General features: G+C 42.2%; 1 protein-coding gene across 17 annotated transcripts in view; it reads left to right on the forward strand.

Annotated features, from left to right (window-relative positions):
* Positions 1-20812, forward strand: part of DENND1A (DENN domain containing 1A) — a 472628-nt gene that overhangs the window by 294782 nt on the left and 157034 nt on the right. For all 17 annotated transcript variants that reach the window (XM_088793184.1, XM_088793181.1, XM_088793185.1 and 14 more), the window contains one exon: positions 73-174. In XM_088793184.1, coding sequence (XP_088649310.1) covers positions 73-174 — 102 coding nt within the window. The remainder of the gene's footprint in view (positions 1-72; positions 175-20812) is intronic.

Below are 20812 nucleotides of genomic sequence, written 5' to 3' on the forward strand. Positions count from 1 at the left end.
GACCAGGGGAAATACCGGTGTCTCGTGATACTTCAATGACTTTCTCCTTTGGAATTTTTTTTTTATTTGCAGAAAGTCAGAAACATGGCCCTGGATGACGTCGTGATCCTGAACGTGGACACCAATACCCTGGAGACACCCTTTGATGACCTCCAGAGCCTCCCGAATGACGTGGTGGGTAATGAGATGAGCCCGTGGGGTTCTGAGTCCTGGGAGTGCATGCAGTGGAGCGAATGTGACATGCCCCTCTGGGGAAAGGGAAGGGGGATGACCATGGCGTTCCTGGGGCCAAAGAAGGACACTGTGTTTCTCTGATCTCTTGGGAGCCTTTGTCCCAGTGAAGAAAGTTGGGAGGGGGTTCACTTTTTAGGCTTTCTTTTGCTCTCAGAACTTTCGTCTGAAAGGCTGTGAAGAGTCCCAGGGCCTAGACAGCTCCCCTTTCCGGGGCAGCTTGGGGGGTCTTGCTGTCCCGCCCCAGCACAGCGTCCCCAGAGGTGGGCGCGAGGGCTTTCAGTGTGAGGGATTTGGGGCACGTCAAACCTACATTTTTTTCCTGGACCATCATCAAACAGCCATTTTCCCACTTAGCAGGGTATCTCCTGACAGTGCTCTGAAGGTGGCTTCATGTCCCCTACCTCTTTCTTTGTACCTCTTTGTATCTCAGGACGTGGGCTCTAGTTAGCAAAACGCTACTGGCTGCCGCATTTGCCAGGCTAACACGTGACCTCATCCCTGTCTCGTGATGCTCCTCAGAGCTGCCTGGTGGCGGCTGTTTGAAGCAGACCCAGTGTCCCACATTGTCCCCGTGAGTGAGGAGGATTGGGCTTGCTGGGAAACAGTTCCGATGTTTCCGGTTTGATCTTCCTGGTTCTGCCTGCAAGAAGATCTGTAGAGTTCTTTTGACTTCCAGATGGCAGCGTGTGCTGCTGAGGTGGGACAGGGTTTGTGTCGTGGCCGTGGCACTGCCGGGAGTCCTGGTGGCACCGGGGGTTCGCTGTCTGGAAGGGATTGCTGTTTGCTGGTGAATGGCTTGCAACAAGGTTTCATACTCCTCTGTGCATAACTCACTGTGAGATTTTGAGGGTGTCATTTGTGCTCTGTAAAGATGTTCCATTTGTAGCATAATTAAACAATGGCTAGCGTTCATTGACTTCCTGTATGCTAAGCATTGTTCTAAGCATTTGTCATTGACCTCTCATTTCCTCTTCACACACTCTAAGGAAGGTATTTTTCTTATTCCCACTTTACCCAGAACTAGAAAGAGGGGGAGCCAAGAAGTGAACCCAACTCTGTCACTCTACAGAGCCACCCCACTGCCTCTCTCGGTGCTTTCTGCATTCATGATCGCATTCAGTTAGCCTCACAGTGCTGTGGAGTAGGTGCTGTCCTTTGCACAGGGAGGAAAGGACCTCAGAGAGCGCAGACCTTACAGCCCGGCTGAGGCAGAGCTGAGCTTGGAACCCCAGTCTGGACAACACCAAAGCCTATGCTGCTTCCTCTCCATGTCCACTGATGCCCACGCTGATGCAGAGAGGTCAGAAGTAGGAAAGATAAAAGTCCCAGACACTGTGAGGTTTGCTTTCCATCGTGTCCCAACAGGTACGTGGTTGGTACCTTAGGGCCTCCTGACCATAATTTGAGTTCCTTTGGTCCAAGGACTGCTACCCCAGTTCCCTTTCAGTGCAAAGTGCTCCTTTTAAGCCACAGGTGTCTTAGATATGGACCTTGTAACTGCTAAGTGAATGTGGTAAGTGAACCTGAGACATATCATGTGCAAGGAGCGGCCAGGGGCCTGGGGCAGCCCCGGATCAGTGGCTGGGGGCTCAGAAACCATGGAGTCGGCTGACTGGTCCCCTCTGTAGCGCTCTGTCCCCATCCTGGGCATGGGGTGCAGAAATGCAGCCGACCTAGGCCCCTCCTTCAAAGAGTACGTCCCAGTAGGAGAAGCAGATGTGTCAATTACATATATATCACAGTAAACGAAAATAGGGGCCACAAAGAAAGTAGAAATCAGGCACAGAAGGGTCCAGGGGTCAAAATTTGGGGGAGGGTAATGGAAGCTTCCTGAAGATGGCACGTTCCAAGATGCCTTTGAAATGATCGACAAAGTAGCCTCAAAGAACCAAAGTCACTAGGGCATGTTATTTTCCCTCTTAGCCTCAGCTTCCCATCTTGAAAAAAGAGTACGGGGCCTATTATTAGGATCGCTGTGGCAAATAAGTGAGATGGCCACGCCTGCCAGATGCTTTACGCCGTGCTCACGTGTTGTCAGCATTCAGTAAACGGCACCCGCATTTGTTTTTAGTAAAATCGTTGTTAATAAGTACAGCCAGGGTGAGAGGACAGTTCGTTCGCTAACAGCCCTCCGCCTGTGCATGAAGAGCACCTCCTCGTTTCCAAGCTCGTTTCCAAGCTCGTTTGTGGCAGGGTTGAGAATGTTCTATAGCAGTGGTTTCCAGCATGGGGCTGTCGACCCATTAGAGACTCCAAAGAGGGAATGTGGTCCATGGGGACTTACTGTGTTAAAGTGGAATCCATAGGTTTGATTCTGTAAGTCTGTGTGAGCTGTTGAGTCCTTGAGAGGAGAAGCCACGCCCTGCCCAGCTTCGAATCCCCTGCATCTAGCGCAGGACCAGGTCCTTGCAGTGTATCCGCATCGGCCTAACCACAGGTGCCCTCCTAATCTTGCCTTTTGCCGAAGCTGCTCGTTGACTGTATCTGCTGCTTCAACATTCTCCAATCCTCTTCTCCATCCCTCCTAAACGCCACTTGAACAAGCTCTCGTTTCTCTCCTGCTGTTATCAGCAGCCTCTGAACTGGCTCTTGGGACTCCAGCCCTTCACCCTCATGCACCAGAGTGACCACCGTACAACATAAAGTTAACTGTATTTCCCTCCTGCTTAAAACCATTTCATCAATGAATATAATTTTTTAAAACTGTATAAAGATAAAAAATCTTTCTGTAACTTCCAGTACCTGCAGCAACTTCCTTTTGCCAGTTTCAGAATTAGAGAGACCTGTATTTAAATCTTGGCCCCTTCACTTACTAGCCATGTGATGGCCAAAATTACTTAAGCTCTCTGAGCCTTGGTTGCCTCATAGGCTGTTGTGAGAATTAAATGTAATGTACATAATGTATGTAAAGCACATCCGAGGAGCGTGATAGATTGTAGTTACTGGTGATGCATTATGGATGCAAATGAAGACTAGCTTGGCATTCAAGGTCCATGATATGACCCTCCTGTTTCTTTCCGTAGCTTGAGCTTTCTCCCCTCCTTGCTTCAAACCCTATGTTATAGGTGTTTGGAACCGGTAGTATTTCTCCCAAGTTTCTATGTTGTTTCATAACTTCATACGTTGCATAGAGAGTTTCTTTTGTTCCAAATGCCCTGCTGCATCTGTCAATCTTTTACTCATTCTTCAAGACGTAACTCTAAACTTTAGGCTATAAAAACCTTCCCTGACCTCTCCAAGTAGATTTAACCATATCTTTCTCTGTGTCCGTCCCCACAGCCCTTTATATTGCTTGTATAATTATACTGATCATCCAGCGATCATTTATTACACATTTCTGGCTTTCCCCTTTAATTATGAGTTCTTTGAGGGCAGAAATCAAGTTTTATTCATCTTTGTTTCCCAGGGATCTAGCAGCCACTGAATAGATAGATGGAAGGATGGAGGGGACATATGGATTGGGTTATTTTAGTAGATGAAATCTTGCAAAACATGGCATCCGTGCTGGAAATTTTATTAAAAGAGGCCTTTGTTCTGCTTCTAGCCATGATGGAATAATTGGAGCTAGATTTCTCCCCCCGACAATAATAACTGAAACTCAGGACAAATAGGAAAACAACTGTTTTTTACAAATTAGACAACAGGTAGTGCAGGAGTATGACCCGTGAGAGAAAGGAAGCAAATGAGGTGAGGCCTGTGATCCCTCAGGCTTTCTGCCTTGAGGCATTTTCTGGACCCTGGGCGAGGCGTGGGATCCCCAGCAAAGCGCAGCCGTCTTGCTGAGTTGAGGGGTTAGAAATCTGAGTTTGAGGGAGAGGTGGTTTAAATGTGTGGATCAGGGTACCAGACAGGAGGGAGCTACTCTGCAAACGAGCTCCTGAAATCTGACTGGGTCCTCTTAACTAATCTGCTGACGACTGATCTGCCCACATGTAGGGTGCAGCTCACAGACTAGGAATCATCCAGGTTCTGACCAGCCAGGATAAAGAGATCTTGTTGATCACTCGGGACAATCACCTGAGACCCCAAGAGCCATGCCTTGGTAGTACGCTAAATTAGTTCTCGAGTCAAGATTATTTTAGCCCTGCCCTCACAGCTTAAAATCAAGCCTTGAGGAGCATAGGAGAGGGCTTCAGGGATGCTGGTAATGTGTCGATTTTTTTTATCTCGGTGCCAGTTCAGTGGGCAAGAATTCATGAAGCTGAACACAAATGACATTTGTATTTTTATTTTTTTTATTATTAAACTTCAATAAAAAGTTTTAAACAAAATTGTTTCTTTAAAAAAAAAGCCTTGAAAGGATCAACCTGATATGTGAGAAATTCAACCTCCTGTCAAAATAAACTTCAACCCTCTTTAAAAGAAGACAACAAAATCCAATATTCAACAACACAGCATTCACAGTAACTAGCATCCTGTCAAAAATGTACTAGACATGTTGAGAATCAGAAAAATGTAACCCATAACCAAGAGGAAAATTAGTCAATAGAAACAAACTCAGAAATGACAGACGTGATAGAATTATCAGACAAGGACTTCGTGATAGACATTATAAAGTTTGTAAATATATTCATGAATTTAAAGGAAGACCTGAACTTAATGAAGAGAGAAATGGGAGATATGAAAAGAATGAAAGGGAACATCTAGAGGTGAAAAATATAATACCTGGGATGAAAACTTCACTGATAGGATTAAAATGATATTAGACACCACAACTTAAAAGATCACTGAACTTGAAGACATACCAATGAAAACTATCCAGTATGAAGCAGAGAAAGGAAAAAAACTGGAAAAGATTAACAGAGGCTTCAGGACCCATAGCCCTATATCAAGAGGACTAATCATATTCATGTTATTTGAGTCCTAAAAGGAGAGCAAGGTGGGGAAAGTAAAAAAATATATACATTTAAAGAGATTATAGCCAATTTTTTTTTTTGATGAAAATGATTAACTCAGAGTTACGAGAAGCTCAATAAACCTCAAGCATAATGGACCCAAACAAAGCCACACAAAGGATACATCATGAAATTACTCAATATCAGTGATAAAAAAGGAAAGCTTAAAATTAGCTAGAGAAAAATAGACATTATATAAGAGAAAGAAGTAATGGCAGAAGACTTCTTGTAAGAAACTACACAGCCACAGATAATGGAATGATATTTTTAGAATAATACAGGTATATTTTATCAAGCTAGAATGTTGTCCTGTGAAAATATCCTTTACAAACGAAGGCAAAAGTAAGACTTTTTCAGAAAAATAAAAAGTGAGAGAAAGCATTGTCAGCAGACCTACACTACAAGAAATGTTCGAGGACGTTCTTCAGATGGAAGAAAAATGATACCACAGAGCACCTTGGACAATAAGAAGTGAAAAGTGCCAGACGTGAGTAACTGTGGTGGAGAAATGGCAGACCCTACCTTAATCAAACTGCCAAGTATAACATCACCAGTGATGTCGTGCCTGTCACGTAACTCTGATATGATGCAAAGAGAAGGATCCGTCACCTCTCTGCTATTCTTCCCAAAACCCCAGTCAAATCACGGCAGAGAAACTGCAGATAAGCCCAAATTTAAGAGCATTCTATAAAATGCGTGACCAGTACTTCTCAAAACTGGTAAGGTCATAAAAAACATAAGAAAGACTGAGGACCTGTCACAGACCAAAGGAGACCAAGACAGCATGACAACCAAATGCAATGTTGGGTTGGATCCTAAGGGAGAAAAAGGACCTTAATAGGAAAACTGGTGAAATCACAATACAGTTTGGAGTTTAGTTAATAATAATGTTCCAATGTTGTTTTTTTACTTTTGACAAATATAATAATATAAGATATATTAAGAGAAACTGATACTGGGAGAAGACTATATGGATCCTCTCTATATTATTTTTGCTACTTTTCTGTAAATCAAAATATTTTAAAATAAAAGGTATATTTTTAAAAAAAACAAAAGGAAATGAGGGAGTGTTATGAGCAACTTTATTCCTATAATTTTGATAAATTAGATGAAATCAACAAATTCCTTAAAATACACAAATTACAGAAAGTGACTCAAGAAGAAATAGAAAATAGAAGAATAGTACTGTTTCTATTAAAGAAATCTGAATTTGTAATTAAAACATTCTCACAAAGAAAACTCCAGGCCCAGATAGTTCATCAATTAATTCTATTGTACATTTATGGAAGAACTAATGTAATCTAACTTTTCCAAAAAACGAGGAGAAAGGAACACTTCCCACCTTATTTTATGAGATCAGCATTACCCTGACATGAACACCAAACAAAGAATTTACAAGAAAACTATCGACCAATATACTTCATAAATACAGATGTAAATATCTTGAACAAAATATTAACAAATTGAATCCAACGATACACAGAGGATGCCAAAAAAATGTACACATACTTTAAGAAGGAAAAAACTGTATTAAAATTGTAAAACAACGAATGATGCGAGCATTCATTTGATTAACACCATCTTTTAAGCAAACATCGTACTACACGTTGCTACCGTAATTCAATTCAACTTCAAAAAGTGGTACATAGATAACATCTCTTAAAATGGGTACATTTTTTTTTTGGCATTCCTGGTATAAAAAGGATAATACCTCATGATCAAATGAATAAAGGGTGGTTAAATATTTGAAAATCAATGTGATTTACCATATCAACCAACTAAAAAAGGAAAACTATATCAAAACACATGGAAAAATGTGTTTTAGGAAAAATTCAACACTTGTTCATGATGGAAGCTCTTAACAAACTAGGTATCTTCGTTGTGATAAAGAGCATCTAGGAACCCACAGCTAACAAAAACTACTCAATGGTGAAAGGCTGAATGCTTTCCCCCTGTGAAGGAGAACAATAAAGGATGTCGGCTCTTCCAATTTCTATTCAGCATTGTACTGGAGGTTCTAACCAGTTCACTAAGACAAGAAAAAGAAATAAAAGCCTTAAAGATTAGAAAAAAGGGGGAAAAAAAAGTCTTCATTCAGACAACATGATCATATATATGGAAAATCCTAAGGAATATCATAAATGAATTTAGCAAGGGTCAAGGGCAGTACACAAGAATCAAGTGTATTTCTGTATACTGGTAATGTGCAATTGAAAAGGAAATTTTTAAAGTACCATTTAAAATAGCATACTAAATATGAAATACTTAGGAATAAATTAACCAAAATATGTGCAAGATTTGCATACTGAAAGCTATAAAACGTTTCTGGAAAAAAATTTAAAAGACCCAAACAAATGGAGAGATATTCCATGTTTTGGGTTAGAAGACTCAATATTTTTAAGATGTTAATCTTTCCTTAATCTATAAATTCAGTATAATCCCAACCCAAATTCCAGATAGCTTTAGAAGGAAAAATAGTAATAAACTTGATGAGCTGATTCTAAAATATCTATGAATATGCGAAAGTTCTAGAATAGCCAAAACAATGTTGAAACAGAACAAAGTTGCAGAACGTAAATTACCCACTTTTAAGATTTACTATAAAGTTACGGTACATGTAGATAGACAGCGTAGTTAGACATACAGTTCAGTAGAACAGAATAAACAGCTCAGAATTAGACCTACACATAAATGGTCAATTAATTTTCAACAAGTAGCCTAAGTAATTCAATAGAGAAAAGAAAATATTTTTCAACAAATGCTACAGGAATATTTGACTATATCCATAAGGGAAAAAATGAAATCTTGACTTTCACCTCATGCAAATATTGGTTTAAAATGGATTATAGACCTAAACATAGAAGCAAAAACTATAAAATAAATGGAAGAGAATGTAGGAGAAAATCTTCATGGGGTAAGAAAGAGTTCTTAGATAAGAAACAAAAAGTGCACACCATAAAAGAAAACAAAAGAAATTGAACCTCATGAAAGGTAAAAACTTACGCTCTTCAAAGGACACCATTACAAAAAATGAAGAGACAAACCACAGACCAAGAGAAAATACTTTAATACATATATCTGCAAAAGGACTTTTATCCAGAATCTATAAAGAATCCTTAAATTCAATAATAAGAAGACGGCCCAATTAAAAAGTGTGCAAAAAACTGTTGAAGCGAACCTCAACAATAAAAGATATTCAAATGGCCAATAAGCACATGGAAAGATGCTCCATGAGGGTGCAAATTAATTCTCACACTGAGGGTGCCACTCTATACCCACTGGTATGGCTAAAATAAAAAGACTATACAGTTTTTATAAGTGTATATATTAGACATGTTTACTATAAGACCAAGCAATCCCACTCCTAGGTATTCACTCAAGAAAACGAAAACATATATACAAACACCTGTATGTGAATGTTTTTAGCAGCTTTGTTTGTAATCACCGAAAACTGGAAACAATCCAAATGTCCTTTAATTGGTGAAGGTATAAATGCAGTGATATGCCTATAAAATGGAATACTACTCAGCAATAAAAAGAAACTATTGATCTGTCCCACAAAATGGGTGAATCTCACATTATGCTAAGCGAAAGAATTCATTTATATGACATTCTGGAATAGACAAAACGTGAAGAGATAGAAATCAGATGTGGTTGTCAGGAGCTTGGGGTGATAGGTACATGGCTATATGCATCTTTCAAATTTCATGGAACTCATCACTGAAAGCAGTAGATTTTACTATATGTAACTCATACGTCAGTAAACCTGACTTTAAAAATGTTTTAGAGACTGACAGTACCAAGTGTTGGAAAGGATGTGGCACAACTGACCTGGTCCTCCCATCACTGGTTATGGGCGCATAAAATGGTAAAACCACTTTGGAAGACAGTTTGGCAGCTTTCTATGAAGTTCATCTTACACCTACCATATAACCCAACAACCCCACTCCTAGGAATTTATCCCAGAGAAATGAAAAAATGCATCCAAACAGGTTTGCACGTGAATGTTTATGGCAGCTTTATTCAGAGTAAACACTACCTGGAAGCAACCCTAATCTCCATCAGCTGGTAGATGAATAAACAATGTTAGAGCCCTTATTTTTTATTCCTGAGTAAGTATTCCATTGTAACAGGCTTGTGATACACAAAACAATTTGGATGAATCTTAAATATATTACACTGAGCAAAAGAAGCCAGACACATAAGAAAATGCTGTTTGGTTTCATTTATGTAAAATTCTAAAAGACAGAAAGCTAGACTAGTAGTGGATGAGAGCAGATCAGAGGTTGCCTTGGGCTGGAGTGGAGGCAGGAAGTGACTGACAAGGGCCCCAAGGAACATTTTGGGCTGAAGGAAATGTTCTCTTTCTTGGTTGTGGGGTTGTGGTTACACAGATGTGTGCATTAGTCAGAACTCACCGAACTGTGCTCTTTAAATGTATACATTCTATTGTTTATAAGTTGTGGCTTCACACAGTTAAGTTTTGAAAAGAAGAGGCCTTGGAAATTAACTTTGAAAGGAGTTTGCAATATTGAGTAGGTTTCAGAACAGCTCTGCTGATTTTCACATGATCTATGAATGTGAGTAAGGGGACGCTTTGGGGCAGGATGGCTCTGGCTTTCTGTGAGGTACGTAGACAATTTAGTCTTAAATTCTGTTATCTTATCTCAGTTAGCCTTTTCTACCTTAAAAAAAGTGAGAATTGCAAGGCTAATGCTGTTCTACTTCTCTAGGTTCCATTAAACTTGCAGATGTATTGTTTTCACTGACAGCGTTGTATTGTTCCTTAGCTGTGGATTTTAGAGGAGGAATATGGCAAGAATAGTTCATCTTCTATTGATCTAAAGGCTTGTTTACAGGTTTCTTGTTTACCTCAGCCCACGTGGATGCTGAGAACAGAAATATAACATCCCCTCCCTCTGCAGCCATTTAACCAAGCACTCTTCATCTGTTTCCCTCCTAAAATGTAAAGAACATCTATTGTTCCTTCAAGACTGTTAAGTGTAAGCCAATGGATAGTGTAGGGCCGTTAGAAAGCTTTGTAAAAGGGAGTTCAGACTCTTCCAGGCTTCCAGTGATGTGGACATTCCACACTTTAGCACTGGGAGCAAGATTTCCAACAGCTTCTAATAGTCTTTGGACTGAAATTTACAGGTGTGTGTGTGTGTGTGTGTGTGTGTGTGTGTGTGCGCGCGCGCGCCTTTACTATCTGCTTACTCTTTTACTTCATGCTTTCTATAAGATTGGTTTTCTTTTAAAACATGTTTCTTTTATGATATATTTAATAGGACATTAAAATAGGTATTCCTTTTTGACCTAATAATTCTACTTTTAAAAAGTTCTTTTCTGGCAAATACTTCCAAATGAAGAAAGCCATCTAACCAAATAGCATTGTTTCTGTTAACCAAAGTTGGAAGCAACCTTAATATCCAAAATTAGGGGGAGCGATTAGGATAACCTATCCCACTGCTATGGCGTGTTCTTTATGGCCATGAAAAATGATGGTTATGAAGAATGTGGGCAACATAGGAAATGCTAAAGATGCAATTGAGTAGAAAAAGCAGACAATGCAGTGATATCTCTACTACGACTATCATGGAGAAAAACAGCCAGATATACAGAAATAAAGGATTTTTAAAAGAACTTCCCAGTTACCAACAGTGGTGCATTAGGATGGTAAAGTTATGGGTTAACATTTTTTTCTTGTATTTTCCAAATTTTCTGTGATATGATTTATTACCAGTTTTATGACAGGGAAAATTACCATCTTTCCGCCTCTCCTGAGACACTTGAATGTCTTGGCTTTAGTCTTTAGGTTTTTGTATGTTTTCAGGACCATCGCTTCTCTGTCTTCTCTCTATTCTTTGGATAAAAAGATCACAGATGATTCAATGATGCATTTTAAACCACTTACACTTCTTGTTCTTCCTTGGAATTTTTGACGGCTATCCAAGAGGGTTCTAAGCACGTAAAGAGAGAGAGAAGGCACACTGAGCACTGACCGTCAGTGTGAGAAAGGGGAGAAGGCAAGGGAAGACAGCTAGCGTGGACAGAGCACGCATAGTGCACCGGGCCCGGGGCGCTGCCAGTCCTTCCGCGTGGCCTCTGGCGTCTTCACAAGCTGGACACTGACCGCAGGCAGCCTCTTGGCCTCACGTGCCATCACGTCACTTCTTGGCCTTGTGGAGAACGGTCCCATTTTCCGGTGCCTTATGCTCTTCCCTATCTCCATGCTGCTTTCCGTGCTGTTCCCTCTGGTGCACATACCCTTCCGTCTCCTCTGCCTGCAGAAACCTATTCCTTATGTAGGGCGCTCCTCAAATGTCACTTCTGTGATGATCCCATAGTTTGACGCTCCCTCCTCTAGGTTTCCACATCCTTTACCCGTAGTGCTTTTATACCAGTTACGATATCGCGTTGCTTATTTATTAACTCTTGTCCACCCCAACCCCCCCAGCATTTGGACTCCACACAGTGTGATCTCAGCCCTGGCGTGGTGTACGTTCATTCAGTGAATGTCTATAGAGCGAGTGAATGAATGAATGAGCCACGTGTGCAACCTGGTTGCAACACTAGACTGTGGAAAACTCATTTATTTATTCACTCATTTATTTATTAAACATCAACATCTGACTCTCTACTTTGTACAAGTATCTGGAAAAGCAAAGATCCCTGAAGATCGGAATTCCCTTTTTCAAGAAAGACAGGAGAAATTGAGTGCACATTACAGCTACTATTTACTGGGTATATTGCGGGCCAAGCATTTTGACTCTTTGGCCATGATTAGTAAATACCACTGGGATCTTACTTTACAACTTAAAAATGGATTTCTTCAAATTGCACGTAGTCACCTATTAGTGAAACCATAAAATCAATTTAGTGGGTCACAAAGCATTTTTTTCAATGGAGGAAAAAAAATATCAGAGTGCATCACATATAATAATACGGGGAAGATTCAATTTATGAAACTTTTTAGTTAACTGCATAATATACGTACACTGGTTTACAAAGTATTGTACGTTCATTACTCTGCATCACAGTAAAGAAAATGGAAAGCCATCAATGTATTGTGACCGTTTTAATTAAAATTCATACATCTTAATGTGTGAACGACTATGCCACTGCATGAACATACACCATAATATAGTTATTTGACCATCCTCTGCAGCTGTGTGAAGGACAGATTTGTAACTCAATCTCTACATCATTTACTTGAATTCCACGAATTCCCACAAGTAGAATTTCTGAATCACAGGTATATAAAACTTTAAGGCTCTTGGTACATACTTTTAAATACCACCACCTCCCCCACAAGATCCATACCAGTTTTCACTTTTATCAGTAATACGAAAGTTAGCATCTACTTTTGAACATTATTTAAAATTCATGTAATATTCGTTTTTCTCATTGCAAGTGTGTGCATGTGTGGCCATTTCAGTCTCCTGTGTTAGGGCCAGCAAGTCCTCTGACTCGGACTTCTCTCCGTGCTGTGAAGCCGGAAAGCTGGCAGTGGCTTTCTAACAGCACACCGTGCCTCAGTCTCTTCTAACTCCATCAGCTCTCTAGTCCTTCTAAAGTCGTGTCTCCCTTAACCCTTCCTCAGTGGTTAATTGCTCTGTCCTTTGTATCCTCAAAGCACGGGGCACAGCCTTCTGTTACAGCGCGAGTCATGTGATGGCAGAATTGTTTCTGTCCGTATCCTCTCTTCAAACCCCTCTAGGGTAGGAACTAAAAACTCCTCCTCCTTCATGTTTCTGTCTACCCCCGAGTTCAGTATATAGCGCATACTCAGTAAGTGTTTACTGAATGAATGACTCTGTCCTGTTTAATTGTGACCTTAGGGCTGGGCTGGTTCTTACTACATTTGAATCGGGCTATATCATGTAGCGGACTGTCTTTGGAAGTCCAAAGGCAAAACTAGCGCCGAAGGGCCCGGATTCAAGTAAGCCCAGAGTCCGCTTGCTGCCTCTCCTCTGAAGTCCTGGTAGACTCTAGGGGTGCTGCCACAGGGCCCCGCAGGAGCTGATGTGCCATTGTAACTCGTGAGTCAGCAATGCTTTTGAACCCCAAAGCAAAGGAGTAGTTCTTACAGAGCAGACTTCACAGGCTGTCTGGCCTGAGCAGTCTGTCCTTCTGCAAAATGTCTAAAGTAATAGTAAACTTTGCAAAAGAACTGTTCTTAAAATGCTAGTAGGAATTTAAACTGCTGACTGGGAGGAGGCGGGCAGGCTCTGACTGCTGAGTAAATCTGTGCGTACAGGCCTGTAGACTTAGGATTCCTTCTGCCGCGTGGAAGCATGTATTGTTAGCATTCTCTGACAGAATGTTTATTTGTTCAACAGGCATTTCCTATGGGGAGATGTTGGTCAAAGGGTATAAACTTCCAGTTATAACACGAATACATTTTGAGGATCTAATACACCACATGGTGACTCTAGTTCATAATACTGTATTGCATACTTGATATTTGCTGAGAGTAGATCTTAAGTGTTCTCAAGCACACAAGAAAGATAACTATGTGAAGTGATGGATATGTTAATTAGATTAATTGTGATAATTATTTTATAACGGATATGTATACCAATTAATCACATTGTATACTTTAAATATATATAGTTTTTCAATTATACCTTAATAAAGCTGGAAAAAAGGAAACAAACAAAAAATGCTCAGGCATTTCCTGAACACCCACTATGTGTCGTGCTTTATGTTGGGTATAATGGAGGCAGCGATGATTAAGTCATGGATCTTACTCTCAGTGGGCTCACAGGCGCTGGTGGAAGAGCTAATGGAGGGCTGAAACGCCAGTTTTACCTCCACTTCTCCAGTCCCACACCATTGTCTTGTTGTAAACGAAGGCATATTCTGAAACACGAATATCACTCTTCAACTGGAAACCCTCTAATGGCTCCTCATTTTCTTCTGGGTGAAATTCAAGCTCCATAATATGACCCCTCATAATCCGTTCGCTGCCAGCCTGTCCTGGCACATCCCCAGCTGCTCTCCTCCGCACTTAACTTCACACCAGCAGCTTCGCTTCCATCCACAGGAGCCCCCAGACACTCTGGTCCAGTGTCCCAAATGGCAGCTCTCTAGGCAGTTCAGGAATGGAGATGACTTACCCAGCCAGAGTTTTTTGGATATAGGTTCATTGTGTTGGGCCTAAGGAGTGTGGAGATGTGTAGCCAACAGTCACTATTCCTGGAAAAGGAGAGATGAACATACTGGGAGCCGGGAATGGAATGAATGGAGGCTGGAGGTGTGAATGGAAGCACATGTGTTTGGGCAGGGATTAATAGTCTAGTCCAGCTGGAACTAGGGTGTGTGGTTGGGAAAGAGAAAAGATGAGACCAGAGAAGTAGACAGGAGGGAGCAGATTGGGAACGGCCTTCTGTCATAAAAACAAGTGTGGACTTCATTTTGGGGGGCAGTGGGGGATCGACTAGCATAACTAAGACAGAGGGTGATGTGGTGAGACCTGTGCCACACTGAGTCCCAGACTGAGGGTAAGTGTGGGATCCAGTCTCCTGTTGCTTCTCCAGTTTGTAGAATCTGGCCAAAGCTTCCCCTCCCCCAAAACTACTGATACTAGACTGGGGTCAGGCGACAGTTGATCGAAGAGAATTCCTACCAGTGTCACCTATCACAGGTAGTCCCATGTTTCATCGTCACCCATCTAAGGGATTGCCTGTAGGTCTCTCTTCTATGAGGGACCACTCTCCATGGCAGTGTCCACTCCATGACTTACTAATTTCAGACAGGAAGAAAAGGAGCATCACGGGCCAGTGGGCCTTGCCCGGAGTGTGTGTGTGTATGATTTGTCAACAATCGAGGATTTGATGGAGGTTTATGGGACTTCATTAAAGACGCAGGAGCAGGGGCGCTGTGGGACATCAGAAGAGACCTCAGCAATAAACCGCAGCTCCCAGCTTTGGAATGCAGTAAATGTTTAAGAGACTTCCTTCCTTTCATTACTGAATTTTACTTTACTTTTATACCAGTAAAGAGTTGTGTTTTATTGGTTGAAATTTCTTGATTCCGTTTTCCCCAGGTCTGTTTAAAAGCTACATTTTATCTTTGAGGATGTTTGGCTCGTGGTAGAGGAAGTGCTGCCAGCAAATTCAATTAACTGGCAGAGCTCACAGATATTGTACACGGATTTCTTTTTTTTCCTTCTTTTTCACAACTGCTACATAAACACAGCTGGGTTTAATATTTGTTGTAACAAAGATTTAACTTGAATCATTTTACTCCGGGTAATTAATGCTTGGAATCTCGGCTACTTTTTCGTTCGTTTGTAATCCTCAGCATTTCTTTACTCTGGCTATCTAGATAATGAAGTATGCTCCTCTAGGTCTTTGCCCTGCCTTAAAACTGCTTAATATTTGGCCGTTCCCACTAGAGAGCAGATGCTTTTCTTTGAAGAATTGAATTTCTGTCAGCTCTTTTATGCATCATGTGTTTGGAACTGTAAGTGGATCAAGTTGTTCATCGCAGCGGGGACACTGTGAAACACATCTATTATACACACTTCCCACCCCCCTTTCCTGGAGTTTTTTCTCCCTGAGGAGGTGGAGATGCCCAGATCCCCTTGGGAGATATCTCACTCTGTGTGGATGTATCCATGTGATCCACAATGGATCCGGCCTGGCCGAATCCCTAAGCATGGAAATCTATATCCATTCAGCCCAGATTGTTGCTGAGACAAATCCCGCTTTTATCTTTGTAAACACCAAGCACTTCATTAACACCCAAATACACACTGAGTTTGGGTCACTAAATAAACCCACTAGGCTTAGCATGAGGAGTGACATTTCAGTAATTGATGCCCTAGAAAATGTTAATTGTGAGTCCATTATTCTTTTTATGCTAAAATAATGCCTTGGGTAGTTTTGGCTTTGGAGTTGGGGTAATGTGGAAGAATAGTCACCATCTATTAGGCGCCTACTGTGTGCCAGCCACTGCGCTTGATGCTTCAAAAATCTTGACGTTTAATCTACATAATAATCCTACAAAAAAGGGGGGGGTTGCTTTACCCCCTTTTGATAGATGAAGAGGTTAAATAATTTGCCCAAAGGCATCCAGCTAACAGTAGCAGCCCGGGCAGGATTTGAACTCAGGTCTGTTGGAGCCCAGAGTAAATCGACATACTCTTTGTTGGGTGTTGTACATTGATTTACTACACAATTTTATTACGTGCTGCCATTGCCCCATTGAAGTTCTCCCATTTCAAGGCCTCAGGCCAGTTGGTTTTGGTGAACGACTTTGTATCCGTCTAAACCTGAACTGGTGGTGATTGGAGTCCTTTATTTAGTTTTGCTTTTTCCATCAGAGCTCAGTGCAAATACAATCCATCTTTCCCCAAGCAACCTACCATTTTCTTGCAGTTTTCATTTTGCATATTTCGATCCTTAGATTCAGCTTTGAACTGACAGCTAAAAATTCCAAATCTAAGTAGTTCGGTAGTTCGGTTTGTCAACACAGCTTTGAAAAGCAAGAGTCTGGATGTTCCTGCTGTGATATGCTCATCTTTTGGGCCTCAGATAGTGGTGCTGAGGGCAAAAGTGCATTTTGGTGCATTTTTAATAGATAACATTCAATTTGCAGGAGTCGTTATAGGACATTCACATGGCTGACGGAAATACCACTGATCTATGGAATTAATTATAGTTAAATGGAAAGGTGGCTTTTGCTCACGAAGATAAACATTTTTAGTTGTGATTTACTTGAGTCTTCTTCCAAATACATTTCATTAGAACCAGGCATAGTGTCCTGGTTTGTTAGAAATAGAGCAACTCCTTTACTTTTGATTTGCAGTCCATTTTGTTGTTGAAAGATCTAGGTGTGTGTGTTTTTTCATTGATAGAGCGTATATTGTTAAAAAAAAAAAAAAAAAAAAAAAAAACATATAACTTCCTTTTGCAAGTGCATATCTATTTTTTCAAAGGTAACTTACATTTTTATTTTGTGCATTGTATTTGCAAGAGAATGGTTCTTGGTTTATTCATGTTGACAACTGAAAAGCCTTAGACCTAATTAAAAGAATTTCCACAAGCACCTTTACTGAACCATTTCATTACGCGGCACTGCACAGATTGCATTGTGAAACATGGTGATAGTTTAAATCTGACCTTTAAACCTAAGCTGCCAGAAGTATGGGGGAGAAAACCCTTCTTTGAAAATACTCCCGATACATACATATATAGGCATATATGTATGCACATATTTGGTTAGAGATAATCTTTCTATTGAATGTCCACCTAATAATTTAAATACACATTTACTCTGAGCTCAGATCTTGTAGCTTCCTTTAGATTGGGCAGGATTTTCAGCTGCATTGAGAGAGAGAGAGGGAAAGAGAAAGAGAGTTATGTTGAAGCTAAATTGTTTTATAGGGAAAACAAAGACAATTTCACTTCCTCTGGGCAAAAAAAAAGCATTTGGAGGAAGATGGGATTTACAGATAGACAAATGGAAAAGTCTTTGCTCCTGTGTGTTTCAGCCTAAAATGCCGATGACATATGAGTACAGGCATGGGGAGGGGGCTGGAGCACACTAGTGTGTGCAAGACTCCTCGTGAGCTTTCTTTGGCAGATAGTGGAAATGAGCCTTTTTGTTTTACAGTTGTACTTTCTTACTCCAAGAATATCATCTACGGACTTGATAGTTTGTTCCTCGGATGTTCGACAAAACCATTACAGCATATAGTGAAGTAGCCTTCCCATAATGAAAATTGATTCTTTTGTCTGACACAAAAGCCGCTTAGGATTGTAACGTGTACCTCTAACTTTCTGACTTAATACTCAGCCCATGAAGTGTCAGGAGAGACAAAGGGAGCAGAGACCTGGGCCCCTGGCGTCATCTCCAGCTCGGAGCTCTGCGTAACCAGCGCAGTCCCACTCCCCCATGGAGAACCAGTATCTTTGAGGGGAAAATGGGATGCAGAAGAAGCAATTAAAGCCAACTGAGGTCAAGGTACAAACATGTTCTCAAGACACAGAAAAGCAAGGAGTGAGAGGAAGCACTAATGGAGATGTATATATGAAGTTGGGGAAATAAAGCGGTGTCATGGGCAAGCCTGATCTTCTGCTCTAAGAAATCCCGGCAGCAGTGGGAAATAATGGAACAACACAGATTGTGGAGTAAGGCAACTCTGGGCTTGACTTTGGCCGCTGCCCCTTGCTGCACTAGCTGTGTGGCATGAGCTGAAACTCGCTTTCCTCATCTGTATAGTGGCCATAACGGTGCCTGCCCCCGCCTGTAGTGCTGACATTTAATACAATGCTGGGGATGGTACCAGCAGGGTGATTCATAAGTGCTCGTTCCTATTCCTGCCTCCTGGTAAGTTTCTGGTTTTCGCAGAAACTTACTGGGAAAGAGAGTAGGGCGGGATTGCCTTTACATGTGAAGACTTTTTGCTTCAAATGGGAAGCAAGAACTAACTAGTCTACCATAGGTAGACACAGTGTACCTATGTGAAGGTGGCAGCGGGAGCCCGTGTGTGGGTACGTGCCCTTGAGAACGGCACACGTAAGTCCCTTTTCCCCTCCCCAGTCTCCAGATCTTGTAACAGCCCGATGTCTGGTTTATTCAGGCAAGGAAGAATCAATTTGCCTTAGTCCTTAAGGGCCATTTTTTAACGGGGAAAGAAAGTGTGGCTCTGTTGCTCCTAGCGGCTGCTGGGTGTCTGATTTGTCAAAAAATAAAAAAAATCTAAGTACAGGTCTGACACTGAGCAGTTAATGCAACTCCCAGGGCAGAGAAGTGGGCTCCCTGCACAGGTGGACTTGAGTCCGCCCTTTAGAAGAAGGTGTCTTCTGAGGTGTGCCAGTGTACTGGATGGCCATGGTCCCTCCCTTCCTAAAGCGTCCCGTCTCGTAGCAGAGAGGAATGCACTGGATTGTTGGAAAGCGCGTCACTGCACGTTGCTGTGCGTCTCCGAAGGAAAGGTACAGTGAGAATGTGAAATGGGGGAGTGTTGGTCTCGTCTGAGGGGTCAGGCTGTGGAGGTAATATTTGTGCTGAGGGCCGAAGGATGAGCACTGGTTGATCCAGGACCCTGTGTTGCCCGACGTGGTGGCCGGTGTCCACAGGTGGCTACCGATGAAAATGCAGTAAGACAAAAATTCAATTCCTCAGTCTCACTGGCCACACTTCAACTGCTAAATTGCAGCTGCCACAATGGACAACAGATTATTTGTGGGAAGTCCTATGGGACAGTGCTGAATTCTAGGCAAGGGGGGGATGTGGTGAGAGCACTGCAAGCAGAGGAGCGAGCACACCCAAAGGCCACGGGGTGTAAGGGAGGCCAGTGCACTGGAGCCTGGAGGGTGTGGCTAAGCCACGGAGGGGAGGCAGGAGCCTGGCATCTGCCTGAGGCTGTGGCCGAATCCCTCAGAGCCTCGTAGGCCAGGCCAGGTCTTTCATCTTTATCCTCAGAGCAATAGGGAAGCTGCTGAAAGAACGTAAGGTGCCAGCACTGATGGAAAGAGATGGATAGGAGTGTCTGAGAGGTGGCTGGGTGAGCAGTATGTCATCCTTATTCTCCCCTCCCCCGGCAAGTGATAAAGAAATACATCTGTATTTGTTGAGAAACAATGTGAATCGCCACGGTTATTTTAATGCTGGTGGGGAGGAAGATGTGTAAACTTCTGGCTCTATAAAAGGCTAAATAGGATGTATACAGTATGACAGCCCCCTTTGAAGTACAAACAAGCTAACTTGTGGCCAGCCTGGGGAGCTTGACGGAAAGCCTTCAGGGGCTGGGCCCTGATGCAGCCCTGTTCCCAGCACCTGTCCAGCATGGGGCCTGCACAGTTTAGGCATCAACCAAAGGCACAGGTTAATGTGCCCTGAGAAAGAGCTTTTGTTGTGACAGAGGGTATCACAGAAAGTCAGAGGCTTCTTTTCATAAAAGGGTTTGTGAAAGAATGGGATGAAGACTGTCCCAGGCTTTCGGATGATGTCGCAGCCTCTGAAGCTGAATAGAAGACAGTGTTGGAAACGGAGCCTGAGCCAAGCCCACGGAAGGCCTTGGGTGCTGTGCTAAGGGCGTGGCCTGTGTGAGCAGTAGGGAAGCTCTGCAGGCTGGAGGGGAAGGGAGCGATAAGACTCAACCCCTTCTTTTAGAAAGATAGTTCGACGCAAAGGATGGATCAGACGGAAGAAAATAGAGGAAGGCCACCATTTCAAAGACTGTTGCAGTGGTCCCGGTAAAAGCTGAAACCTGAGCTAATGGCCAAAAGCTAGGCCGTCGCCACATCCATCATCCATTTTTCCATCCATTGTATTTTAATCCTCACGTATGTATGTTGCAGATACCTCAGTTTCCCACAGAGGACACTGAAGCTGAGAAAGGTTAAGAAAGTAGGGAAGCCAGGTTTCCAACCTTAGACTTAGGCTTATGTGATTCAAGCTCTGCACTCTCCTGCCTGAGGAGTGCATGGGGATAGAGGAGCAGGTGAAGCCGAGACCTGAGAGGTAGAGCCTACAGCGACCAGGCAAACCAGGAGCCAGGTGCAGGGCGGGGTGGGGAGGAGGAACTGCGTCTGTTACGGGACAGGTTGCTTTTGCCGTGTTGTATAAGACGATCTGGTTGTCCACTGAGCTCATTCAGCACCCACAGGTTCGTCAGGGGTTCATCTTAATGATGGCCTTGTGCAGAAGGGAATGGATGAGTTTCA

This window comes from Rhinolophus sinicus, chromosome 16 (assembly GCF_057876585.1).
Source record: "Rhinolophus sinicus isolate RSI-liver-muscle chromosome 16, RSI-T2T, whole genome shotgun sequence".
NCBI lineage: Eukaryota > Metazoa > Chordata > Mammalia > Chiroptera > Rhinolophidae > Rhinolophus > Rhinolophus sinicus.